The 25,777-nt window shown below is 43.0% G+C and overlaps 2 protein-coding genes across 2 annotated transcripts; one reads left to right on the forward strand and one right to left on the reverse strand.

The window, feature by feature from the left end:
- Positions 1 to 305: 305 nt before the first annotated feature.
- Positions 306 to 6,915, forward strand: LOC133415350 (uncharacterized). The gene is made up of 3 exons (XM_061701334.1): positions 306 to 462; positions 662 to 838; positions 4,814 to 6,915. Exons 1-3 carry the CDS (start codon positions 366 to 368, stop codon positions 5,170 to 5,172), a joined length of 633 nt encoding a protein of 210 aa, XP_061557318.1. The 5' UTR covers positions 306 to 365; the 3' UTR covers positions 5,173 to 6,915.
- gucy2ca (guanylate cyclase 2Ca) lies at positions 5,270 to 25,319 on the reverse strand. The gene is made up of 27 exons (XM_061701336.1): positions 25,109 to 25,319; positions 22,221 to 22,333; positions 21,228 to 21,295; positions 20,932 to 21,153; positions 20,735 to 20,853; positions 19,981 to 20,080; positions 19,779 to 19,881; positions 19,544 to 19,697; positions 18,319 to 18,404; positions 18,119 to 18,236; positions 17,499 to 17,580; positions 17,281 to 17,374; positions 17,099 to 17,161; positions 16,942 to 17,013; positions 16,359 to 16,463; positions 13,443 to 13,529; positions 13,204 to 13,336; positions 12,983 to 13,120; positions 12,421 to 12,509; positions 12,202 to 12,293; positions 11,155 to 11,313; positions 10,872 to 11,064; positions 10,600 to 10,774; positions 8,592 to 8,690; positions 8,379 to 8,473; positions 8,199 to 8,275; positions 5,270 to 6,789 (listed from the first exon to the last, which is right to left on the reverse strand). The coding sequence occupies exons 1-27, from the start codon at positions 25,317 to 25,319 to the stop codon at positions 6,588 to 6,590; spliced, it is 3,249 nt and encodes a 1,082-aa protein (XP_061557320.1). The 3' UTR covers positions 5,270 to 6,587.
- Between the last annotated feature and the right edge of the window lie 458 nt (positions 25,320 to 25,777).

The raw sequence follows: 25,777 nt of genomic DNA on the forward strand, positions 1-25,777 counted from the left end.
AAGCTATAGTAGAGTAGCGAGATGTTGCCTTCGTCTTGATCGTCATTTATCCATGTGAATGATTTTGTCGTGTTCAGACTCATCAACTTTTATTTGTCCGTTAATGTCACATGAAATAGACTGTACCAGATGTAAAGCCTATATCAAATTCGTAACGTCAACTCAGGAACTTTGCTGTGTTGAAATAGAAAGAGTGTTTGACCCAAGGGACCCGTGTATGTAATTCACGCCTTCCTGTGAAATGGAGGAACTGAAACGCCTGTGAGGCCCTCTGTGTTATTTTTCAGATAAATGGTTGTCTTCGTCACGAGATCTCGCAGTTTTTCGATTTCCATCTGTACAAGTTACTCCTGTTGTTTGCAGCTATGACCAAGAAGAACTGTCCTCCTGGCAGCAAATGGGACAATCTCGTCAACACCTGTATCCCAAATGTGCTGGAAACCAGACCTGAATCTCCAACAGGTGAGAATCACAGAGCCATGATGTTCTTTAGTGCTTATTATTTTCATTTGGGACTAAGAAGATTTTGTCCTCTTGCCCTACTCGTATAACACGAAAACGATATTGGCCTGCTATCTGACAGTTTGTGTGTGTGTGTGTGTGTGTGTGTGTTTTATACTTCTTGACATGTTCTATCATACTATTAATATATTCCCAATAGGGTTGACCCCAGTTTTCCATCAGAGAACCACATCTCCTGATGCCTGGGCAGACCCGGCAAGTGCCCTGAGTCCAGTTCTGTGGATTGTGGTGGTGTTGACAACCCTGGGGTCCATCGTGGCTTTGGCTCTCTGGTTTATTATATACAGACAGCAAAGCAGACTCAGTAGAACCTCAGGTATGTGTGGAATTCCATACTTTTTATATGTTTCATAGGTATTGCTCCATTAATGAGTTGTCTGGTATATAATTAGTGGATTTGCATCCGCCTGTTCAAATTAACCTGTATGGAATTGCACTTCATTGAATAGTTTTGCTCATATAGTACAAAGCTGTCGCAATTATTTCCTTTTCTGTGACTGTCATTGCGTTTCGGAATCATAAGAAACGCTAAACAAACTTGTGGAGTCATCCTCTGCTGCTCACGAGAATGGCTTACATCTCACCTCATGCTAAATAAGGCATAATGATGATTTTAAAAACTCCAGATTTTCTCTGATTTGACTTCAAACCTATTTTGCCAGAATATTTTACATTTTGAATTTAGGAAGAGACTTCAGATGCAAATCTAGTGCCGAAGGAATGATTTTCAATTCAGCATCAGAGATCATGAAATTATATGATATGCAGAAGTAAAATGAGGCATCCATCCATTTTGCATCCTTTCTGTCCTCAATAGTTGTCTTGGGTGAGCTGGACTTTGGGCAAAAGGAGGGGTACGCCATGGACTCATTGCCAGCCAATCGCAGGAAACATCATAGACAAACAACCATTCGCACTAACACGATGGACAATTTAGAGCTTTCGCTTAACCTTATATGCATGTTTTTGGAAGGTGGGAGAAGGCGGTAGAAAGCCGGAGTGTGCAGAGAAAACCCTCACAAGCGCAGGGAGAACACACGCTACATAGTTAGGCCTGAGCCAGAATTCAAACCCGCAAGGACTCTCAACTGTGAGGCAGACAACACTAGACCGCCACCGTGCTACAGCAGTAATGTTAAGTAAAAAAAGAAATACAAATCTATATTAGTTAAGAGTTTTATCTTTTAATTGTTGGCCCAGTGGGCGAAGGGTGTTTAAACGGCAAAGTAAACTCGGGTTCTGACTCAAAAGACAGGCATCTAGGGAATATTTTGGAGGAAGTGGGGTAGCGGGTGCTGAGGTGGGACGCTGCTGCAAGATGGTAGAAACTGTGCAGTTTCTGTTCTTCTCTCAGGCATCCCATGGGTCAGCCCCACTCTCTTGCTTGTGACTCCAGTTCTAATCTTAGCAGGACATAAATGAGGTTTATGGGACATACGCAAAGTGACGGTCAGAGAGACTCAAAGTAGCGCTCATGCTGAAATAAGAGTCTTGTCAAATATTATAATGAAAAGGTCTACAAATGCCTAAATCAAAAAGAGTGAACTGAAAGAGCAATGTTCAGTCTTTTCAACACAATCAGAAATCCAATGAAATGAGAGACTCGACTTGCCCCTTAGTAAGACGACGCTATCCAACATGTGGTAAACTCCCACTGGACCTTTGTTTCTTACTCAAGGAATGTACAAAATTAGATTATCAATTGAAGGAATTCAGCGTATGTTAGTGTCAAACGCTTCATTGTTCCACACACAATGAAAAGAACAGGACACCGGGACACAGCATCATGCCTTTATTAAACTAGATGCCATAAAATTATTCAGTATTAATCTACCGCAGTAAATCAGAAATTATACCAATGTAAACAGTCATTGGATTTCTATTTAGTGAATTGATAACTTTTAACTGGAAATGACACAAGAGAGTGTCGTAAAGCATTTTCCTCCCTATAGGCCCTCACTATGCAGAAAAAAAAAACTTCACGTTGCTTACTGTCACAAAAGTGTAGCGGGTCGTCACCAAACTTTATGTGGACATCTCTAATTGTGGCCCCTTCCCCGTCTGAAAATATCCGAACAAAATCCCCAATATTTTGTATTTGACGGATTTTCTATTTTATTTGTTTTATTTTTTATATGTATATGGTGGCGCCCGTAACATTAGACATTGCATATCATATTGGAATGAAATTACACCTTTTTCACAATAGGTACCGTATATACAATGGGAAAGAAGTTTTTCATTTTTTGTAAGACAAAATAATTTTCAAAATATGAAAATAAAACAATGAAAACGGTAACTATTAGTAAAACTTCATTAAAACTATTGACACAACGTTTTGTTTAATTTCTCATTCAACAAATAAAAATTCACTTCAACTCCAAATTTGGCCAGTGTATGAATGATTTGGGGCTTAATTGTATGATTGTGCATGTGAGTAAATACATGACTATTAATCTAGTGTTATGCACATACATTTTATGAATGTTATATTGATAACAAGGAACATTACATTCATATTAAATACATACTGTACACAAACAAGCCTCAACAACCTGCAAAATGTGATCCTCAACATATGACGCAAGTCAATGCCGTTTCACACCACTGTAAACTACAATAACAGTAATAAATTAAATTTTGTGGCCTGTTGTGTCACACTTATTACATAATGGGAGACAGGTGGACCTCGATGCAGGAAAAGCAACCAGGAAACAAAGGCAGCAAAAAAATCAACAAACATTTATTTCCAAAATAACCTCAAAATACATGACATAAAGAGGATCCGTAAAGAGCTTAACAAAACCAGGGAACACGTTCAAGACAATGAAGAGTGGCACAGGACCATGACGACCAGGCTTGGTGCCGTTACGTCAGACTTCTACTTGCGGCGGCGGAGCCCAGAGTGTGAGAATAAAAGCATACACCTTGAGATATGCGTATAATTTGCGGTGTGACCACGCTCGTAAATCAAAACATCCTCTTTCCCCACTTAAATGAATGGAAATACCATGAATCCGTTCCAGTTTACCAAAAAAATAAATAAAAAATGATTGAAAACTGTGCTGTTTATAGAAAAAAAAAGAAAAGAAAAATAGCCCCCCCCCCCCTTAATATTTTATTGTATTAAAACATAAAGGTAATGACACAATTTAATAGAATGTAAATAATTAATGTTTTTGAGACATTTTTTGCTTCAATTCAATGGACATTTTGCCACTCTGTCTGGTGTGCCACGTTGGTCAAGTGGGGCAATATAATAGAAAATACGGACGTCACATGGAGATGGTCACAACTCTTCTGTAGGCTGCAGTAACATTAGTTGTTCTTCGCAGATGATAAAGAATATATCGTATGCCTGTAGGTTTAGTTATATTATCTGTCTATAATGTATTGCTCCAATGTTTGTGTTCAAATATCCGTTGCTTAAAGTGACACCCGTGCTATCTGTTTATTCTTCTATGGCGTTTTGCATTATTTGTTAGCATTAAGCTAAACTGACTTTCTGAAGGCAAAGCTATGTGGTTGTTTTGAATACAGAATGTGTAATTCTCTTTGTTGTATGTTTAGTGTGACAATAAATTTAAACTGGGAGTTCAAATAAACACCTAAAGCCAGAACAGCATCTGTCAAACAGCTGCTTCTTGTGAAGTGAGTTGAGTTGCGTTGACTTCCACCATGCAGCGGTCACATTTTTGCTTGCAAGTCAAAGCAACAACAAAGCTGAACAACCGCTCAGATCTCGAAAAAGTCGCAAATCATGTCACTCACATCTCAAGGGACCACTGTAAAAGCATTTTTACTCATGGAGGCTGCATTTTATACACTACACTGTGTATATGTGGCACATGGAAATATCACCACGCGCAAATATGCCCCTCCGACACCTTGTCCTCAACTTCACTGAGTTATTGTATCAAGTGTGTGATGTTTTTCAGAAGTTGACGCTAATCTGTGCGTCCAACAATGCAGCTCTGCTTACCTTTCGGTGCATGGCACCCGTGGGGGATAGGGATGTTTCTGCATGTGCCTTTGCACGGGAGTCATTCAGTGTCGGAAGTGCAGCCGTCGCTTTGTGGCTCGAGATCTTAGCCCAGCTGAGCTGATCACGTCATGAGCAGAGAAACTCGGTATTGGGTTGGTTATTGCTCATATAATTTTGCACTTGATCGGGGATAGGCACTCAGAGGCCCAGCTTTTTGTGTGGAAGCAATTAAAAAGTAAATTGTCCATGATATGAACCGTTTAGATGAAATTGTTTATTGTTATTACTTTTTTTTTATTATTACAGAAGAAATGGAGCCTGGCCCAGAGCCTCCCCAGAAAATAGAGCCACCTATCGAAGGTCACTTTTCCGCCACACGGAGAGGGAGAAGTATTCCAGATGAGATGTTGCGCAGAGCTTCATCGGCCCCTCCAGCTTGTGCCCACCTTTACCACCAGGGACCCCACAACATCTCAAAGTGGGAGGAGGGATTAGGCGATTGCAGGGGCCCCTGGAAATGTCAGAAGGCAACAGGCAGAGGGGAAACAGACTGCGCTGAGGACCTTGGAGGTTTGCCAGTTTGCCATGCAATGAGAGCGCACAGACTTCCACTTCCCGCCACAGAACTGGGTGGCACTACCTTGGTTACAACCAAAACTATGTAGTTTGTACTCCGGCTTCGGACTTCTTCCTCTGCAGGATTCTGCGGCAGTCACATGAATGGTCACAATTTGAAGCCATCCAGAAGGTGATCTCTTCAGTTTGTAAGTGTGGCTCACGTCACATTCTCCAGTTCGCTGTTCAAACAGTTGAGTCCAGATGACTGCCAATGCCAAAATGTTTTAGGGGCCGTCATGATTGAGCCCTACCAACTCTGCCCGGCAACAAATGACGTCGCAAACATTAGAGGTGACCTTAAAAAAGAATCAGAGCAACTCAATTATACATTGCTTTACCCGGTAGATGAATTTAATGTCATTTGTGACATTTGCTAATGAATCCCAATGGATTTTTTCTCATGTTTCCAATTTGTAACAAAGCAAATGGAGTAAATTAATTGGTTGGTCCCTTACCAATTTGACATAAGAACATCACTGATAAGAGGCCACCCCCACATGTAGAAAGTGCACTGAATACTTCATTGTGTGTTTCAAGATGATGACTTCACATCCATGATTCAACACTCACTTAGTTTTTTCTTCACTGCTCTTTTTAAAAAAAAATTTACATTAATTTATTTATTTTTATTTTTCATATATTGTTATAGTGTTTGTTTGACTCATACATCCATTTTCTGAGCCGCTTCTCCTCACGCGGGTCGCGGGCATGCTGGAGCCTATCCCAGCTGTCATCAGGCAGGAATGCGGGGTACACCCTGAACTGGTTGCCAGCCAATTGCAGGGCACATACAAACAAACAACCATTCGCACTCACAGTCACACCTACGGGCAATTTAGAGTTGACAATTAATGCATGTTTTTGGGATGTGGGAGGAAACCGGAGTTGCCCACCCAGGCACGGGGAGAACATGCAAACTCCATACAGGCGGGGCCGGGGATTGAACCCGGGTCCTCAGACCTGTGAGGCTGACGCTCTAACCAGTCGCCCACCGTGCCGCCTCATACGGCTGTGAATAGTTAACTATACACTTGTATCCCTCAACCTGTGTGTCAATCATGAGGAATACTTTAGTCGAGCATATTGGACACTAATCCCTAAAACATAAATCAATGAGTGAAAACAATGTGGTACACAACAAATATAAAACATATCATTAAGATATCACTTATTTGATTTGGATTCCCATTTTAGGCTGAGCTCTTTAAATAATGGCGGTTTGTATATGATGCCGTTAAATGCCTTCCTTGCTCTTACTAAAAAGTTGATGCGGGAAGGATGGGCTGCAGGCAGTTGGAAATGAAGAATGAACACGATGCAAAAATAACTGCCTCAGCATGCTGTGAGTCTCAGTTTCCACATGCCTGCGTGAGTCACTGCAGCTATGTCCAAACAATTCTAGCAGTGTTCATTCAAACAGGTGCAGATTATGGCTGACACTGCATGGGGCAGTACTCTGTCATCACAGATAAGTACTGGGGTCATCAGTGACAGCCAGGTGGAAGTATTCTGGTGGGCTTTCCCCCTGAAAGCTGCTGTTGGTTTCTCTGCGTCTGGCGGACAACGTTTTCCTCTTTTCGAAGCTCTCTCTGCCTTCTCCGCGCTTTTCCAAGCTGGACACGATCATCTCCGCCAGGTCCTGCTGCAGTCGCTGGAAGTTCTCCCTGAAAACAACATAGAGGGAATACTAAGGATGTCAGTTTGGACATTTACGTCCCCTGTTGTGTATTCACTTATTGCCCACATTATTAGGTTCATTTACATTCCTCAAAAAACAAACAATAAAGAGATAATGGAAGATAATGCTCAGTTTTGATTGTCACTGGCTGAGAGGTATTGACACAATTATTTTCCTGTCGATGCCAAGAGATGGCAGCAAAGCGCTAAATGAAGCTCCTCAACTCACTTGAACATGCAGTGGAACCTCATTTTTCATATGCCCTAGTTTTCGGATGATTCGGTTTTCGATTCTTTTTTTTTCGCTGAAATTTTGTCCCAGTTTTCGTACATCCGCTAGGTTTTCGTACAGTTGAAAATGATCCCGACCAAACTTGTCCACCTGCCTTGGCCACTCATTTCCTGGAATCGAGCACACGCACAAACCATCCCATGTCCATGCGCAACTTTATTCAGTGATTTCTTGAGTCAACGTCCCTCCGTGTTTTAATTGGAAGCATTTCAAATGTTTCTTGGTCTTATTTATTGGGTGGAACTGTTCAATGAACCACCATAGGTCCAAAGAAGGTTCCAAGTGCCAGGCCTTTGATAAAGAAGACAAGAAATACCATAGGATTCAACAAAGAACATGTAGAAAAATACAAAAATGGAGGAGTCTGTTCCAGTCAATAACCTTTGCTCCACCCTCTCTCCTCCTTTCATACGCCATCAAGAGTATTCAAAAAAGGTGTAAGTTATGTGTAATAGTAATGTATCCAATTCATTAGTCATTTATAGTTATTTTACATTGTTTTCTGCATGTTAAGCTATAGTTATTCGCTATAAAATTGATTTTGTTTCTATTTTTGTGAGTGTGAAACAGATTGGATTTACATTATTTCCTTTGGGAAATATTGCTTTAATTCTTGTGCGATTTGGTTGAAGTTATCCTTTTTGAAATTAAGTAATCGCAAAACTGTAGTTCCTTGGCACCAAGATGCCACAAGAAGGCACAAAAGCAATACTTTTATATTAGATACGGCTGTGGCCTGAGCTCAAAAACAGAAATTAGGTGAATTTTGCAGCAAATAATAGAGGATGCATTTAAAAAAATGGAATATGTGCGTAGCGAATCGCGAATATACATGCTAACACTGTATTTTGCCCCTCTTAGTATGTCAATACGCCCCTTGGCATGATGCAGTCTGAACTTTTCAGTGAAAAATAAAAACAAAACCTTAATATCTCTCAGTCAATATTCCAAATTTTGCAACATGATCTTTGCTTTTCTTCATTTTACCTTACAATGCAACATTTCTTGCATTGTGTCTCATTGGATAGTGCAAGTGTACCTAAAGAAGTGGCCTGTAAGTGTATTTCCAGGTACTGATAAGGAATGTATAGTAGATTTACTCACGCTGTTGGTGGCGTGGGTAGATTATATTTTCCTCCAGTCACTCCAGTTAACCAGTAAGTCATCTCTTTACCTTTGCCCTATGAGCCAGTAATGGAAACCCAACACTAGAGGGATTACTCTCGGTACTAATTCAAGTCTAGACGAAGAAGCAACTACAAAGTCAAAGTCCATTGAGCTCACCTTCAGGTATGTCTCTCCTCTCTGCTCGTACTCAAATTTACAGTCAGTCCTCTGCAGGATGTTGATGGTGGACTGACTTACATGGATTCTCAAAGCTGGAAAAGGGACGCAGGGGTGACCCATCAAACCCACGTTTAACTCTTTGACAATTGTGTGTATGCATGTACTTTACTGTCGCTGTGTGTGTGTGTGTGTGTGTGTGTGGCTTCTTACGCAGGCCCGTGGATTCCATTCGTGACGTGGTGTTGACTGTATCTCCAAACAGACAGTAGCGGGGCATCTTGTTCCCCACTACTCCAGCAGCACAGGGCCCTATACAAACACAGCCACATACTGAACTTATTTCATGGACAGTAAGACATTATACCCTTTAATTGATCTAAACCTATTATCACGAGGAGGTTGTTTTTTCTCACAGTTATACCTTTTTCGCTTTATTTACAGTACAGTACTGTGCAGGTATAAAGCAATTAGTTGTTTTAGCAAAGCAATAATGATATCAATGCACATAAATAATACATACAAAGTTATATTTGTACAATCAGTAAAATGTATGTCAGAACCATTCCTAACTGTATGATCTAAGAAACATGCAAATTTAAGGCAAATACCAAAACTAAGGTGAAGACAACTACAGTATTAAATGTAACATAATCCCTATGTTCCGGCACAGTGAACGACTGGTTAGCACATCTGCCTCACAGTTCTGGGGACCGGAGTTCAAATCCCGGCCCCGCCTGTGTGGAGTTTGCATGTTCTCCCCGTGCCTGGGTGGGTTTTCTCCGGGCACTCCGGTTTCCTCCCACATCCCCAAAGCATGCGTGGTATGTTGATTGAAGACCCTTAAATGTGCCCATAGGGGTGAATGTGAGTGCGAAAGGTTGTTTGTTTCTATGTGCCTTGCGATTGGCTGGCAACCAGTTCAGTTCCCGTCCGAAGATAGCTGGGATAGGCTCCAGCAGCCTGTGACACTAGTGAGGATAAGCAGTAATGGATGGAAGGATGGATGGATGGATAATCCCTATGTGACAGCTGTGAAAAAGGTCATTAGAACCAAGAAGCTGATGGTGGTGGCTGGAGGTATAGACATCATCATCATCATCATCAGCAGCAGCAGCATCATCGTCATCATCATCATCATCATCATCATCATCATCATCATCATCATTTCTAACACTTTGTGTGTGGAGCTGTTGCATTACAACCATACTGTACATACGCTAAATGGTTGTGATAGGATACAAGCGGCCGAAATGAGTTTCTTCCGCAGGGTGTCCGGGCTCTCCCTTAGAGATAGGACACACTGGAGAGACTACGTCTTTCGTGTGGCCTGGGAACGCCTCGGGATCCGCCCGGAAGAGCTGGATGAAGTGGCCTGGGGAGAGGGAAGTCTGGACGTCCCTGCTAAAGCTACTGCCCCCGCAACCCGACCTCGGATAAGTGTTCGAAAATGGATGGATGGATAATCCACAGCTTTGCTCTCATCACATCACAATTCATTAATTGCAGCCGTTATGTTTTGAAATGGGCGGCACGGTGGGCGACTGGTTAGAGCGTCTGCCTCACAGTTCTGAGGGCCGGGGTTCAATCCCAGGCCCCGCCTGTGTGGTGTTTGCATGTTCTCCCCGTGCCTGTGTGGGTTTTCTCCGGGCACTCCAGTTTCCGCTCACATCCCAAAAACATGCATGGTAGGTTAATTGATGACTCTAAATTGCCCGCATGTGTGAATGTGAGTGCGAATGGTTGTTTGTTTCAATGTGCCCTGCGATTGGCTGGCAACCAGTTCAGGGTGTACCCCGCCTCCTGCCCGATGACAGCTGGGATAGGCTCCAGCACGCCCGCGACCCTAGAGAGGATAAGCGGCTCAGAAAATGGATGGATGGATGGAAATATAATCTTTGCTCATCTATCTATGACAGCGACATAGAGTGACAGACAGACACACAGAATCAGTCATGGCTTCATGCGCGTATATCAGCTTTGTGTTAAATTAAACACGCCGAGATTTCACAATGAATAAGTCAATTTATGAGGTTCATCATGATTTCATGTAAGTTTTGTGGTATTTTTGTTTGGTTGTGTGCCGTGAGATTTTCATAGGGTAAAATCAGTGCCTTGGCTCAATTCTTGTTGCGAAACATTGCACTATACTGCACATCTATGCATGTGTCCATGAGTCAAATCCCTAAAAAAATTCTTATTGCGGTATTATTTCTTTTACCTGAATGCACACCAATACGTATCCACAAAGGAATGTCAGGCAAGTGCTGCAGCTCAAACGTCCCAACAAATGACAAGATGTCCAGGGCCATGTGTGCGATGTCTACTGCATGTCTGTCACCGTTGCGTTTAGGCAAACCTGACGCAACCATGTATGCATCTCCTATTGTTTCAACCTGAAAACAAGTATGTGATCAGTGTCTCGATTCAAGATGAAATTAAGACCAAAAAAAATAATCTCTCGAGATGACTCAAAATGGGAAATAATGACACCTTGTAGACATCATGGTGGTCAAGGACACTGTCAAAGTTCTTGTAGATCTCATTGAGCATGTCGACCACCTCCATGGGGGTGCTGTAGTGGCACAGGGTGGTGAATCCCACAATGTCGCTGAAGTACACCGTCACCTCTTCATAGAGCTCCGGCTCCACTCTGCCCGTCTCCTTCAGCGAACGCACCACTGGGCTGAGGAAAGAGGTGTGGAGGCTCACAAAAAATTGGTCCTTCTGTCAAACATTTCCCAGCCCTCCAGGAACCGGTCCGACATAAACCCACCCAGGAAGTAGCATGAAGTTAAGGAGGTCTGCTCGGTCCCTCTCAGCCTTGTACAAAGACGTTCTCTCCTCCACCAGATGCTCCAAGGTCCTGGAGTACATCTGGAGGCGACGGATGAGGTTGTCCATGTATGTCTCCGTGGCTTGATTGTGCAGGTTGCTGTGACCCCCAAAAATGTTGATTATTGATTACACTGTACAGTACAAAAGAAGGATTGCAAAAGGTTGACAGGCACTATTCACAAAAAGGTAGGTTTTCGGGTGAGGATGAACCCAAAATACAGGTGAACTTAATTTGACCAGCTCTAAATTTTTGAATATGAACTGATCACTGGTTCAGTACTATTTGCACTACATGCTGTCAGCAAAAATTCATAAAAGGCGTTCAAACTATGAATCAACCAATTATTTTCCTATATCTTTCTGTGACTCGTCCAGTCTCTCTGTCTCTCTGTTGTAACCTACTAATGACACTGTGACACTCTTAGGCTAGTAGTAGCCAGGGGCGTACTTACCATTAGGCAAACATAAGCAGTTGCCTTGGGCCCTGAGATTTCCAGGGGCCACCAAACATCTCATCAACACTGGATGTTACATTTTCCTTCAATTTAAAGCAATTGTTATCATTTTAATCAAAATTCACACTGTTAAAAACACATTCAAATGCTTATTCTATCATGATTGTTTCAACTGCTCCCCTTCCCTTCTCACACAGTGGACTACTCCTTATTTTTGTCATCAAAATGTGGACAGCAACGTGAAGAGGACTATTTGAATGCCGATTATAATTGAACCATGAAATTTATTGGTCGATCCACGGATCAAACACCGATTTGTACAGAAAGTACTGAACCAGTGAACAGATGGACATTTGCATTCAAAAATGTACAGATGGTCAAATTAATTTAATCTGAAAAGGTGATAGTAGGTTCATCCTGAAATTTCTCCTGAAAGCCAATAAATCTGTAACTTTTGAGAGTTGTTTAGGTTGAGATGTTTGGCACTTAACACTTTGTCACTTAACATAATCATGCGAACGGTGACATACCTGAAAATCTTACCCAGAGTTAACTCGATTTTCTTAAAATCCGGCCTCCGTTCTGGATCTTCATCCCAGCAGTTCTTTATCAGCATGTACAACTGGCGTAACACACACACACACACACACATGCGGACAGCATAAGGGACTATTTTCCGTACTTGAATTTAGATCATATCAGCTTGACCTGAGTAACGCTTCTCATTCTTACATCAGTTTATGTCTCACCTCAATATCCTTCTCTGACACGCCATCAAAGTTGAGTTCTGGTCTAAAGAAACCCATCCCATCGGGATGCTGCACTCGGTACATCTTCTCTGATGGATGAGATAACATTGAGGTAAACATGGTGGTCATTGTCACATTATCTTTACACTTATTACAAGAAGTGAAAATGGAAGAACATTGTCAACAGGATATTGGAGTGTGTCTATGACAATTTTTTGGTCAATTCATCAGAACATTTGGGAGTGCAGAGGTCATTGATATTCAAGTTCATCCCAAAGGTGTTTGATGGAGTTGAGATCAGGGTTCTGTACAAAGTCTTCCATGACAAATGCACCCAAGCATGCCTTTATGGACCTTGCTTTGTGCAATTGGGGGAGCGTCACACTGTTACGGCAAAGGTGGAAGCATTCAATTGTCCAAAATGTCTTGGTAAGATGAAGACTTAACATGCAAGCGAGAATTAAGATGTGCAGTCTTGCCCCTGAGCCTGAGTAATTGATTCATTTACCAATCAAGAGGTGTCCGAAGACTTTTGTCCATATGGTGTATTTCAGATGAATACCTGTACGACTCGAGCAGAACTGCGTATAGAACGGTGCCCGCCTCAGAATGATTTCATGCGCGATGATGCCATAGCTGTAGACGTCTCCTTTTTGAGATACCCCATCCTTACGGAGGTGCTCCGGGGCTGTCCATACATCTGACGGTAGAAGAGAAGAGCTCTAAGTACAATATTACGATCAACTATCTTCCTCTTGGATTTTGATGGCTCAGATCACTTGCCTCTGCATGGCCTCAGGATGGTGTGGCAGCCGAAGTCGGTGATCTTCACCACCATGCGGTTGTCAACCACACAGTTGGTGGACTTGAGGCGCCCGTGGACTTCAATGTTACTGGAGTGGAGATATGACATGCCCTGGCGCGGGGAGGTAAGAGGTCCGATTAGTTCTCAATGTGTCTTCCAGTTCACATCAAATATGAATAATCATACTGCAACGCATTGTACATTCATAATACATTACCTTTGCTATATCATACATGACTGATATTTTAAACTCCATGTCCATGAAGGTTTCATCTGGGTAAGAGATTCTGTCATTCAGAATGTACTGGAAGGATAAACAAAAGAGCACATTCAAGAGAGTGTGCATGTGCGCGTGCGTGTGCGTGTGTGTGTGTGTGTGTGTACTTAGGGAATACATTCAAGAAAAAAACAATAACGGTTATGGTTATCACAGACAAGCCATTCTAGATAAGCCCAGCCTTGTGGGAATGACTGTAATCGTCGTTAATGTCCAAAATGTCCCCAAACAGGCAGATCGCTGCAGTTATTGCTTGACGACACCGACAAGCCTTTTAGTGTTCTTTAAAGTGTGTCAGCCATAACAAATCAACAATAAAGGGATTGTGTGCAATGCAACAAGGAGGCTATCAACTGTCATAAACAATATAATTGTGCAATAAGTTACATCTGCATTACACTTATCAACCATGCTTTTCTTTGTCCTTATTACAATAAATCAGCCCCTCCTTGAGCCGTCACCTTATCGCGGTGGAAGGCTTTGTGTGTCCCAATGATCCTAGGCGCTAAGTTGTCTGGGGCCTTATTACCCTGGCAGGGTCACCCATGGCAAACAGGTCCTAGGTGAGGGACCAGACAAAGCACGGCTCAAAGAACCCTTATGATGACGACAAAAAATTGACTCAGGTTTCCCTTGCCCGGACGCGGTTCACCTGGGCCCCCCTCTGGAGCCAGGCCTGGAGGTGGGGCTCAAAGGCGAGCGCCTGGTGGCCGGGCCTGCACCCATGGGGCCCGGCCGGGCATAGCCCGAAATGGTAAGGTGGGTCCCCCTTGGGCTCACCACCTGTGGGAGGGGCCATAGGGGTCGGGTGCAGTGCGAGCTGGGCGGTGGCCGATGGCGGGGACCTTGGCGATCCGATTCCCGGCTACAGAAACTGGCTCTAGGGAAGTGGAATGTCACCTCTCTGGCAGGGAAGGAACCCGAGCTGGTGTATGAGGTCGAGAAGTTCTGACTAGATATAGTCGGACTCGCCTCCACGCGCAGCTTGGGCTCTGGTACCAGTCCTCTCGAGAGGGGTTGGACTCTCTTCCACTCTTAGAGTTGCCCACGGTGAGAGGTGCATGTACGTTGGGGTTTACCCCGGCGGATGAGAGGGTAGCCTCCCTCCGCCTTCGGGTGGGGGGACGGGTCCTGACTGTTGTTTGTGCATATGCACCAAAAAGCAGTTCAGAGTAGCCACCCTTTTTGGAGTCCTTGGAGGGGATGCTGGAGAGCGCTCCCGCTGGGGACTCCATCGTTCTGCTGGGGGACTTCAATGCTCACGTGGGAAATGACAGTGAGACCTGGAAGGGCATGATTGGGAGGAACGGCCCCCCCGATCAGAACCCGAGCGGTGTTCTGTTATTGGACTGTGCTCATCAGGGATTGTCCATAACGAACACCATTTTCAAGCATAAGGGTGTCCACACGTGCACTTGGCACCAGGACACCCTAGGTCGCAGTTCGATGATTGACTTTGTGGTCGTGTCATCGGACTTGCGGCCGCATGTCTTGGACACTCGGGTGAAGAGAGGGGCGTAGCTGTCAACTGATCACCACCTGGTGGTGAGTTGGCTCCGATGGTGGGGAAAGATGCCGGTCAGACGTGGCAAGCCCAAACCTATTGTGAGGGTCTGCTGGGAACGTCTGGCGGAATCCCCTTTCAGAAGGAGTTTCATCTCCCACCTCCGACAGAACTTTGCTCATGTTCCGGGGGAGGCGGGGGACCGATCAGAACCCGAGCTGTCAACTGCTCACGTAAGTTGGCTCCGATGGTGGCCTGTCTTGGACACTCGGGTGGCCTGTCTTGGACACTCGGGTGAAACGAGGGGCGTAGCTGTCAACTGATCACCACCTGGTGGTGAGTTGGGTCCGATGGTGGGGGAAGATGCCGGTCAGACGTGGCAGGCCCAAACGTATTGTGAGGGTCTGCTGGGAACGTCTGGCAGAATCCCCTGTCAGAAGGAGTTTCAACTCCCACCTCCGACAGAACTTTGCTCATGTTTCGGGGTCCGAGTGGACCATGTTTCGCGCCTCCATTGCTTAGGCGGCCGACCGGAGCTGTGGCCATAATGTGGTTGGTGCCTGTCGTCGCGGCAATCCCCGAACTCGTTGGTGGACACCAACGGTGAGGGATGCCGTCAAGCTGAAGAAGGAGTCCTATCGGGCCTTTTTGGCCTCTGGGACTGCTGAGGCAGCTGATGGGTACCGGCTGGCCAAGCGGAATGCAGCTTTGGTGGTCACTGAAGCAAAAACTTGGGCATGGGAGGAGTTCGGTGAGGCCATGGAGAAAGACTTACGGACGGACCCCCCCCCCCCCCCCCCCCCCGAAGAGCTGGATGTTGTGGCTGGGGAGAGGGAAGTCTGGGCGTCCCTGCTAAAGCTACTGCCCCCGTGACCCGACCTCGGATAAGCGGTAGAAAATGGATGGATGGATGGATGGACAATAAACCAGGTCGCCACTTGCCAAGGCATTCTGTTATGTCTTTGATGATCAGTCAAATTTGGTCTGTGTAGCTTCATTAAAAGGCTTTATACCACATGTTAAAATCCTTCAACTCGGCTTTTAATGTGGTTTTCCAAATTAACATTAATTTAGAGTTGTTTTATTGAATTTGAAGAAAAAGACAAGACTTTTAATTCTGCGGAAAACAGTAAAAAGGCTCAGTTTTTAATTGGTCTCTTTCAGAGTATAATGCTATTGATTGTCAAGCATACAAACAGTATGTTTGCAAGTTTGGAACCACATTTGGGTCTGATCCAAAAGATAATTCACAAATAAAAATTGAAAAGAAGGCTTGATAAGGATAATGGGCTACAGAGGAAAAAAAAACGATGATTGATTGTGCGTTTGTGTGTATGTAATGATTTTCTCACCCTGAGGGAGCCTCTCTGACACAGCTCAAACACTCCAAACACACCGTACTCAAACTTCACTGTGCCATAGAACTTTGTCAGGTTGTAGTAATCGATCCGCAGCAGCTTGAAACAAAAACAGATTGAAGTTACAACCCAAAACAACGTCAACATTTTTCCTCGAAATTCGCAAACAGAAAAATTCAAATACTTGCACACTCTAAGGATATCTAATTCAAGCACTGTATTAAAAATGTCCCCTTTAAAAATATAATACATACAAGTGTGATGCTCAGTTTTGATAGACAATTCAGATCTTGTATTAATTTAACATTAGCAGTCCTTTATGTTTATTATTGTAGTTGTACTTGCACTAGTGTAGAACTGCACTCAGTTCAATATATTGTCCCTCTTGTCCTGCATTGTTAAAAGTGCTGTCAGCTATCTTGCATTAAAGTTCTTCACTGCAAACTACAACCACAATGATAAACATATTGTTAATGTAATCCAGTAGTCTGAAAGTGTCAAATAGATGTTATCAAATTGTGCAGATGTACCTAAACTAATGGCAAGTAGTAAATATACAGTACATGTGATGTCTTACAGTGTTGAGCTCAATCTTCTGGTCCTCTGTGAAGTTTCCATCGGTCTGTCTCAGCTCTTTCAAGATAACTGGCTAAAGACACAAGAGTCTAAGGGTGTGAACATTTAGGGCTTTTTCTTTTCATTCTTTATGTATGACAATTTTTTTTTTTTGCCACCTTTTTGTCGTAGCGGCCTCGATGTGTGAAGTACGTGCTGTCCTTCCTTTTATCGTCATCGATCTTTTCCATGCAAACAAACATGGATAAATAAATACACCAACGTGGCTTTGTGCCAGTAATAAATACCAACTAATCACTCTCACGCCCTTCTAATCTTAGATGATGAGGAGGACTTTTACCTTTAGGGAGACCTCCTTTTCGTCCAGCGGACCAATCAGGTGAGGGTTGATGTGAGACCACTTTTTCTGCATTTGATGTTCTTTTCTGTTCTGCCTAGCATGTGTTGGATACTTAAGTGAGCTTAGACACACACACACACGCACGCACTCACGCACGCACGCACGCACGCACACACACGCACACACACACACACACACACACGCACACTGCTTCCTACTTGTAGAAGATGAGAGCGATGGCGGTCACCACGACAACACTGAGGCTCAGAACGATCACAATCACATCCTGCAAGTTCAAGTCTACGAGCACACGCACACACACACACACACACACACACATTTGAAAATGTCATAATCTCCACAAGGTTGGAAAATAATGAGGTCTGAAGTAAGTCAATTAATTGATTTAATTAAAAGCAAAAAAAAAATTTACAGAAATTAATGAGAATAACCCGGATATTTATTATAATGCAAGTGAATTAAAAAAAAAAAAAAAAACATTACTGTTGTGAAAACAACCACATTTTAAGCATATTCAAGTTCATTGAGGCATTTGAACTCATTGTCAAGAGTCAAGTAGTTTTGATGATATGATATGACATATACAAGGACAGTTTAGAAAAGGACTGTCCCTCTTTGAAATTAGGTTTAGAGTATTGTGCAATGCATACATATCTGCTTAAGAGAAACAAATTATTTGTTTTGCTATGTTGACTGATTAGATAGATAGACTACATTAGATAGATCGAACTTTTGTGTGCGTGTGTATATAGGTGTGTGTGTGTGTGTGTGTGTGTGTGCGTGACTGCGAGTGTGTGAGTGTGTGCGCGCGCACTACCTTGTAAACTTTCTGGTACATCTTTGGGCAGGTGATTTCCTTTCCATGGCAGATCAGGGTTATGGGCCACGTCTACGGTTTCATTCCTTGATGTGTCAAATACTAACAGAGTCTCATACTGCAGGAGAAATGATAAAAATAACATCTCTCCTTCATATTCCCATGATGATTCTCATAAATGCCGAAAGGTATTATCTCACCTTGCCGGTAACTGTCGATGTGTAAATCATCGAGAAGTTAACGTCTCTGTCACCATACTCGTCCAGCACATAGTGGCCTCCCATGCCTGCAAGCAGTAAACACACACCAATTTATTTCCATCCATTCATTTGTCCATTTTTGTACTACTTATTCTCATTGGCATTGTGGGTTGAGGTGGACACCCAGGACTGGTTGCCAGTAAATCGCTGGGTACATAGATATAGGCAAATATTATTCACGCTCACATTCTCACCTTTGCACAATTTAGAGTATTCAATTAAGCATGTTATTCGAATGTGGGAGGAGGTACCCAGAGGAAAATCCAAGCAAGCAAGCATGGAGCCAACATGCAAACACCACACACACATTCCAACCAGGACTTCTTGCGTGTGAGGCAGACGTGCTCACTATTATATAGCCTCGCCCAGTGGTTCTCGACATTTGTAGACCAAGTAGTGCCTCACAAAATACTTAACTCTCTCAGTACCAGCATAATGAAACAAAAAAAATACAGTAGTGGAGTAGGCTCAAGTGTTCATCAAAAACGAGGCAGTTTTTATTCCTAAAAAGTATATTTACTATTATTGTAAATTACTTTAACATCATGGAAAGTTTGAACACGAACACTACACTTTAATTTAGGCAAGTAAATATAGTGACTTTAATGATTCACTTCAAATATACCGAACAAAAGAAATACCTAAATATGTTTATGGAAATAAACAGTACTAAAACATTAAATGCAAATATATTTTACTGAAACGTTAAATACAAGCGACACGGTGGACGACTGGTTCGAGCGTCTACCTCACAGTTCTGAGGTCCGGGGTTCGATCCCCGCCTGTGTGGAGTTTGCATGTTCTTCCCGTGCCTGCGTGGGTTTTCTCCGGGCACTCCGTTTTCTTCCAACATGCATAATAGGTGAAGCCGCTAAATTTCCCGTAGGTGTGAATGGATGGATGAAATTAAATACAACTCAGCTATAATTAACAAATGTATTGTCGTGGAATTAAAAAAAAAAAAAAAAAGTTTAAGATACTGTAGTGCAAAATGTGAACATTTTATTCAGTGATTCTGTGATTCTTTTGCATACCGCTAGAGGAAGCCTGCGTATCACACTTCGAGAATCACTGGCCCAGCCAATGAATGAAGTCCCGGACAATATTTTTGGCAGTTACACAGATTTGGTGTTTTCACCAAATCAAAGTTAGCATTCATACATACCGTTGAAGGAGACATTCCCGAATGGGTTGTCACTCAGTGGGACTTCATGAGCTCCTCGGTTACCATAGTTACTCTGCTGACTCAACATCCTCTCCCTCAGCACTTTACCAAACAGTAGAGCACCGTCATGATAGCCAGCCACATAGTCATTGATCTGGCATTGAAAGAGAAAAAGAGTTAACGACAACAGTTTCCCGACATTCATTTATTATGAGGGTGTTTAAATGCAGCTCACTGTGTCGTTATAGGGTAAATAGTTATAGTTCCTCCGTGGCAGAGTGATGACCAGGACTTTCTGCATGCCCTGACTGGATGTAGTGTTGACATAATACTCCGGACTGGAAGAGAGAAAAAGGCATTACTGTAATTCCAATTCATCAATATACCGTAGTTGCGTTGAGAAATGTTGTGGTGGAAAGTGAAATGTGAACACTTACTTGTAAATGTCCACGAGAATGAACATGATATCCTGGTGAAGTGGGCCCACTTTGGCCTCCAGTGAAATAACGTCACGGGGACGGCCACAAATGATGAAAACTGAGACGGACAAATCATTTATATTGATAGAGCAAAGAACATGCTGTGCAGTATTTTACAGGATTTCTAATTCAGCTTTTGATTTATTAGCTAGTACGATTATCCAAATCCAAACAACACATTAGCATGAATCATTGTGGCGACATGGCACGGGACATTCGTGTTATCAAGTGTGCCGGCACAATTTATTTTCGTTCAGTCTTCATTCCCATCATGTTACATCCTCCTCCGTATACCAAGTGTTTACTGTTGTAGTTTATTTTGTGTTTTACTGACAAAACATTGCTGTTGTACCGGAAGTTAAATAAAGGCCTTTCACAGCCAGCTACCGCCTCGTTGTTCTCGGCACACACGCTGCTGATTGCAGAAACCGCCGCTCTCCGTAATGTGCTGCAACTAACAAACATAAACGCCGCTTTTTCTTTTTCACTTTTCTTGATGGTTCAACCTTGGCGGTGGTTTACACTGTACTTGATGCTTCTCTACAGTAGTTGAATATCAGCACCAGCATGCGCGACAGTTTCATGCATATTCACAAAGTGAAGCCAAGCGTGAGAACTGATATTTATTGCGATTTGTGTTATCACGAGCACATTCAGTAACTCTGCAACCAAGGCTGGTAGGACTGCTGTTAAAAGGTATAACGTTACCCACTGTTACTGTGTCTTTTCTCAGAAGTGAGAGCTTTCTTTAGTTCGTCCTCAGAACGTAGCATCTCTCTCTTTATCTTTGTGGCAAAGTTGGATGAAGGTGCTTCCAGTGCATTGGTGTACCTGTAAAGAAAGCAAGGGGATGAGAACACTGACTCACAACAGAGAGCCGAGTCGCTGCAGTATGTCACGGTCACTCACCAGAAGCAGTCCTCGGTCGCGTTACAGATCGACTTCTTGTACACATAAACATGATTCCACTCATCCTTGAATAGAAACTTCTCCCTCAGAAAGTGGGAGAACATGTACGAGATCTTGCGTGCCGGCGGCAAGATCCGAGTCAGTTTGGGCTTGTAGTCACAAGAGAGGCCGAAGCTCCCGGCAGAAATGATCGGAATGCTCAGGGTCAGTCCAATTTCATCACTGAAGCACCAGGGATGGAAAGTCAGATCAGTCAGCTATGACATGAAGAACAATAACAGTAGCGTCATACTCACTCCACTAATTGGAAGGTAGCATACGTGCAGGAAGGACCCAGCATAACACATCCAACTTCACCTTTATTCTGCAGAAGGTTCAGAGTTGGATTAAAGTGGTCTGGGACTTCTAAGCCAGTGTTTCCCAACCTTCATTGAGCCAATGCACATATTTTACATTAGAAAAACGCCACGTCCCCAAATCAAAAGTGTCAAGCATTTCGACTGAAATAATGATGATCTGGTCTCAATTTACTCACAAATTAACCAATCCTCACTGTGAAATCTGGGCTTGTTTAGTAAGTAGTTTGTAGAACACGGAGCTATTATTCTGCTCTATGATTGACAAAAGGTGAATACACAGGTTAACTTTGCCTTCTACCATCAAGTGGAAGAGCATTTCGTTGTTCTGTCTGTCACTATACATCACTGGCATAGATAGATGAGCAAAGATGCATTATTTGGAGTAAATAAACAATGCTTTTCAGACTAATTAAGTAAAATTCAATTTAAAAAAAAAACCTGCGCAATCGATCAAATAAGTTATATTTTGGAGCCTATAGTCATTCACTCTATTTGGCCCTGGGCTTCAGCCTGTGCATAAACCTGGCCCAGAGAAAAATACCATGCAGCATCCATGTCCATGAATAAATGATTGATTACTGATCTCTAATTTTGCAAGGAAGATTCATATTTCAAGGGGAAATAGTCCTCTCAATTTGAAAAGATTAAAAGAAAAATGCAGACATGCCTTGGACACACTGTGCTATATTTTGCACCAAAACACTATTATTTTCCACAATTATATTTCAGAGTTCCATTTACTCATTACTCATGTCGAAAGATTCCATTATGTGACAAAAGTGAAGCCTTTTTCGAGTACAGTAACCATAAAACATCAGTTTTCAACAAATTCTGGTGTATTACTTTTTCCTCAAAATTCTCATAAAATAAAATTTTTAATTTCTTTGCCTACAATGTAACCTTAAAAAAAGTGTGTTGGTGCCCACTCACATGCAGCATCTTGAGTATGGCGACGCCCTCACAGGTGCTGCTTCCACAGCCCTGCCGGTTGTACAGGGTGGTGTTGAAGCCTTGGAAGTTGGCCGTCAAAGTGAAGCTTAAATCTGGAGCCATAGAAGATAACAGTTATCATTATACGAACATATAACATTTATGTCTTTTGGTAGCTAAGATTAGATTCAATATTTGTTTGCCTTTGATCTGTCTCGTGAAACATTTCAAAACATCCATCCATCCATTCCATTTTCTGAGCCGCTTCTCCTCACAAGGGTCGCGGGAGTGCTGGAGCCTATCCCGGCTGTCATCGGGCAGGAGGCGGGGTACACCCTGAACTGGTTGCCAGCCAATTGCAGGGCACATTTAAACAAACAACCATTCGCACTCACATTCACACATGCGGGCAATTTAGAGTCATCAATTAACCTACCATGCATGTTTTTGGGATGTGAGAGGAAACCCACCATCGGACCCAACCTACGTGATCAGTTGACACCTCGGGTTCTGATCGGGGGGGGGGCGTTCCTCCCAATCACGTCTTTCCAGGTCTCACTGTCATTGCCCACGTGAGCATTGAAGTCCCCCAGCAGAACGATGGAGTCCCCAGAGGGAACGCTCTCCAGCACCCCCTCCAAGGACTCCAAGAAGGGTGGGTACTCTGAACTGCTGTTTGGTGCATAGGCACAAACAACAGTCAGGATCCGTCCCCCCACCCGAAGGCGGAGGGAGGCTACCCTCTCCTCCACAGGGGTGAACCCCAACGTACAGGCGCCGACCCGGGGGGCAATAAGTATACCCACACCTGCTCGGCGCTTCTCACTGTGGGCAACTCCAGAGTGGAAGAGAGTCCAACCCCGCTCGAGAGGACTGATACCATAGGCCAAGCTGTGTGTGGAGGCGTGTCTGACTATATCTAGTCGGAACTTCTCAACCTCACACTTCCCTGCCAGAGAGGTGACATTCCACGTCCCTAGAGCCAGCTTCTGTAGCCGGGAATCGGATCGTCACGGTCCCTGCCTTCAGCCACCGCCCAGCTTGCACTGCACCCGACCCCTATGGCCCCTGCCACAGGTGGTGAGCCCATGGGAATGGGGACCGACGTTATCCTTTCGAGCTATGCCCGGCCGCGACCCACGGGTGCAGGCCCGGCCACCAGGCGCTCGCCTTCGAGCCCCACCTCCAGGTCTGGCTCCAGAGGGGGGCCCCGGTGACCCGCGTCTGGGTAAGGGAAACCTAGATCCATTAATAGTTTTCATTATATGGGTCTTTTAGCTGTGCTTTGTCTGGTCCCTCACCTAGGACTTGTTTGTCATGGGTGACCCTGCCAGGGGCGTGAAGCCCCAGACAATTTAGCTCCTCGGATCATTGGGACACACAAACCCCTCCACCATGATAAGGTGACAGCTTCCAGGATGGGTGTAGATTATTAATTCTATGAAAATGTTTCATTGTTTCAGCATTAAAACGAGTGACTTTTTCATCACCAAAAGGCGATAAAAAGTATTTCTACATGAGGCATTAGAGCAAGCAAATTTAGTGAGTTTTGTCAGTTTAGTGACTCAGCAAGTAAATAAAAATACATCGAAACGTGTCAATGAAATACTTGTTAATAGTTTTAGATGTTAGACATAAATTGTATAAAGACAATCCAAGCAAAGAAAAATTGGATAAAGCATGCCAAAACATCGATAAACCATACTTTTTTATTTAATTTAATTTTTTTTTACATTTATTTTACAATCAAGACATCTTTTGTATTTATTGTCCTGTAATGTATGTGTGTATAACCATTTTCACAAGCCAACCCATTCTGCAGCCAAAAATATTTTACTCTTATTCAGTAAAGGGCATTCACGGTTGCTTATACGCTTAATACGGTTGCTTGCTTGCTTTCCAGAATTCATTTGCCATTTGTCATTTAATAAGAAGACATTTAAAATACTCTCAGCTCAAACACTGACAACCTGCAACTAAACAGGACAAAAGTAGGAAGTTCAATGTAAAGTGTGCGGGACTGCTGCGACAAATGTTCTAGAATAGAATAGAATAGAATAGAATAGAATAGAATGCCATTGTTGTCACTATACTCGTACATGTACAATGAGATTGAAAGGGTTCTTCTCCATATTGTTTTTAAACATTTTAAATTCAAATAAGCATAGCACAAAAAAAATGTGTTTGATTAGTTCTTTGTTTTAATGGTGGTTCTTGACAATAAATCTGAAAGTCTGTTTACTACCCTTTTAAAAGGTGGCACATTTGTTAGAAAGATGCTTTTGTAGGATGAGCAGCAGAGCTGAGTATGCAGGTTGCAGCCATGAAAAATTTACTTTTCTTGCCATATGTTTATATTCATTCAGCCCTACGAGCATTCAGTATCGTATAAGTGGTCTTCTCTGTGCTAATTTATATAAAACGTAAATATTTTAAATAAAGTCAACCACGTGTATTTTGCATAATAAATTAGCATTTGGAGACTTTTCTGTTCCTATTTTCCTCACTTGTTTCTAGACTAGCTCATCAATTCATGACCAAGCTTCAGTCTGTGTGGTTCCCTGTTTCGGGGTTTTCCAGATGCTACCATTACTATTGACTCCAGTCGTGGTATTTGATTTGATTAGAGCAGTCGTTCAGAAAGAGAAAAGAGAGAAAAAAGGAATAAAATATAAAACTTATGCAATCACCATGGTTCTGTTTGACCATCAGTTATGAGCTTCATTTCCACTTTTTTTTAACTTACATTTGTACTTTTACAGACAGTATCTTTGTCCAACGAATAGCATTTTTTTTTTTACAAAATTTGGATGATTACGCTTTTCATTGTACAGCAACAATGTAAGCAGTTATGAACATATAAACATATATAAAGATTCAATCCATACTATGTTTAATGTTCTCCTTCCTGTCCTCTTCGATGGCTCGCTCCACTGCAGCCTGCACGAAGGGCCGACTCCACGCGTACGTGTTGTCTTCCAGCAGCACGACGTTCATGGTGAATCTAGGTTTGGAAGACAGGCAGTCATCCAGCATCTTGTTGCCGATCACAGCTATGACCAACACTCCCAGGTAAGGTAAACTGCTGAAGCCACTCATCTTGATCCTCACTATAGTCTTTTTTTTTTTTTTTTTCGTCTTGTCCACAGTTCCTACATCTCAAAAAAAAAAAAAAAAAATCAGCTCTAGTTCGTTTCAGGTTTAAGTGGCTCCTCAGATTGATTTATTCCAGATTTCAGTCTGTCCCTTGATTCACAATCCAGCATCCAAATGAGAAAAAAAATCCCAACTTTTTCCTGGGATTTTGACCCTTGACTAAATTGCAGTAAAGACAATGCGGAAGACTGCCTCCCCGCCTGTTGCTTCTCCAGTGAAAGCTTGAAAGCAATAATCCCCCAGCTTGGTGTGTGGCTGCTCTATCAGTCCTCCCTCTGTGTGTTAATGAACAACCGTATAGGTGACAGTCCCAACACCAGTCAGACCAACGCAGGCACGATGATAAAGATTCCCACACTTCATTGGGGCCAACACTGCAAGTTTCCGTTACCACCTCATTT

The sequence above is a fragment of the Phycodurus eques genome, chromosome 16, assembly GCF_024500275.1.
Source record: "Phycodurus eques isolate BA_2022a chromosome 16, UOR_Pequ_1.1, whole genome shotgun sequence".
Taxonomy (NCBI): domain Eukaryota; kingdom Metazoa; phylum Chordata; class Actinopteri; order Syngnathiformes; family Syngnathidae; genus Phycodurus; species Phycodurus eques.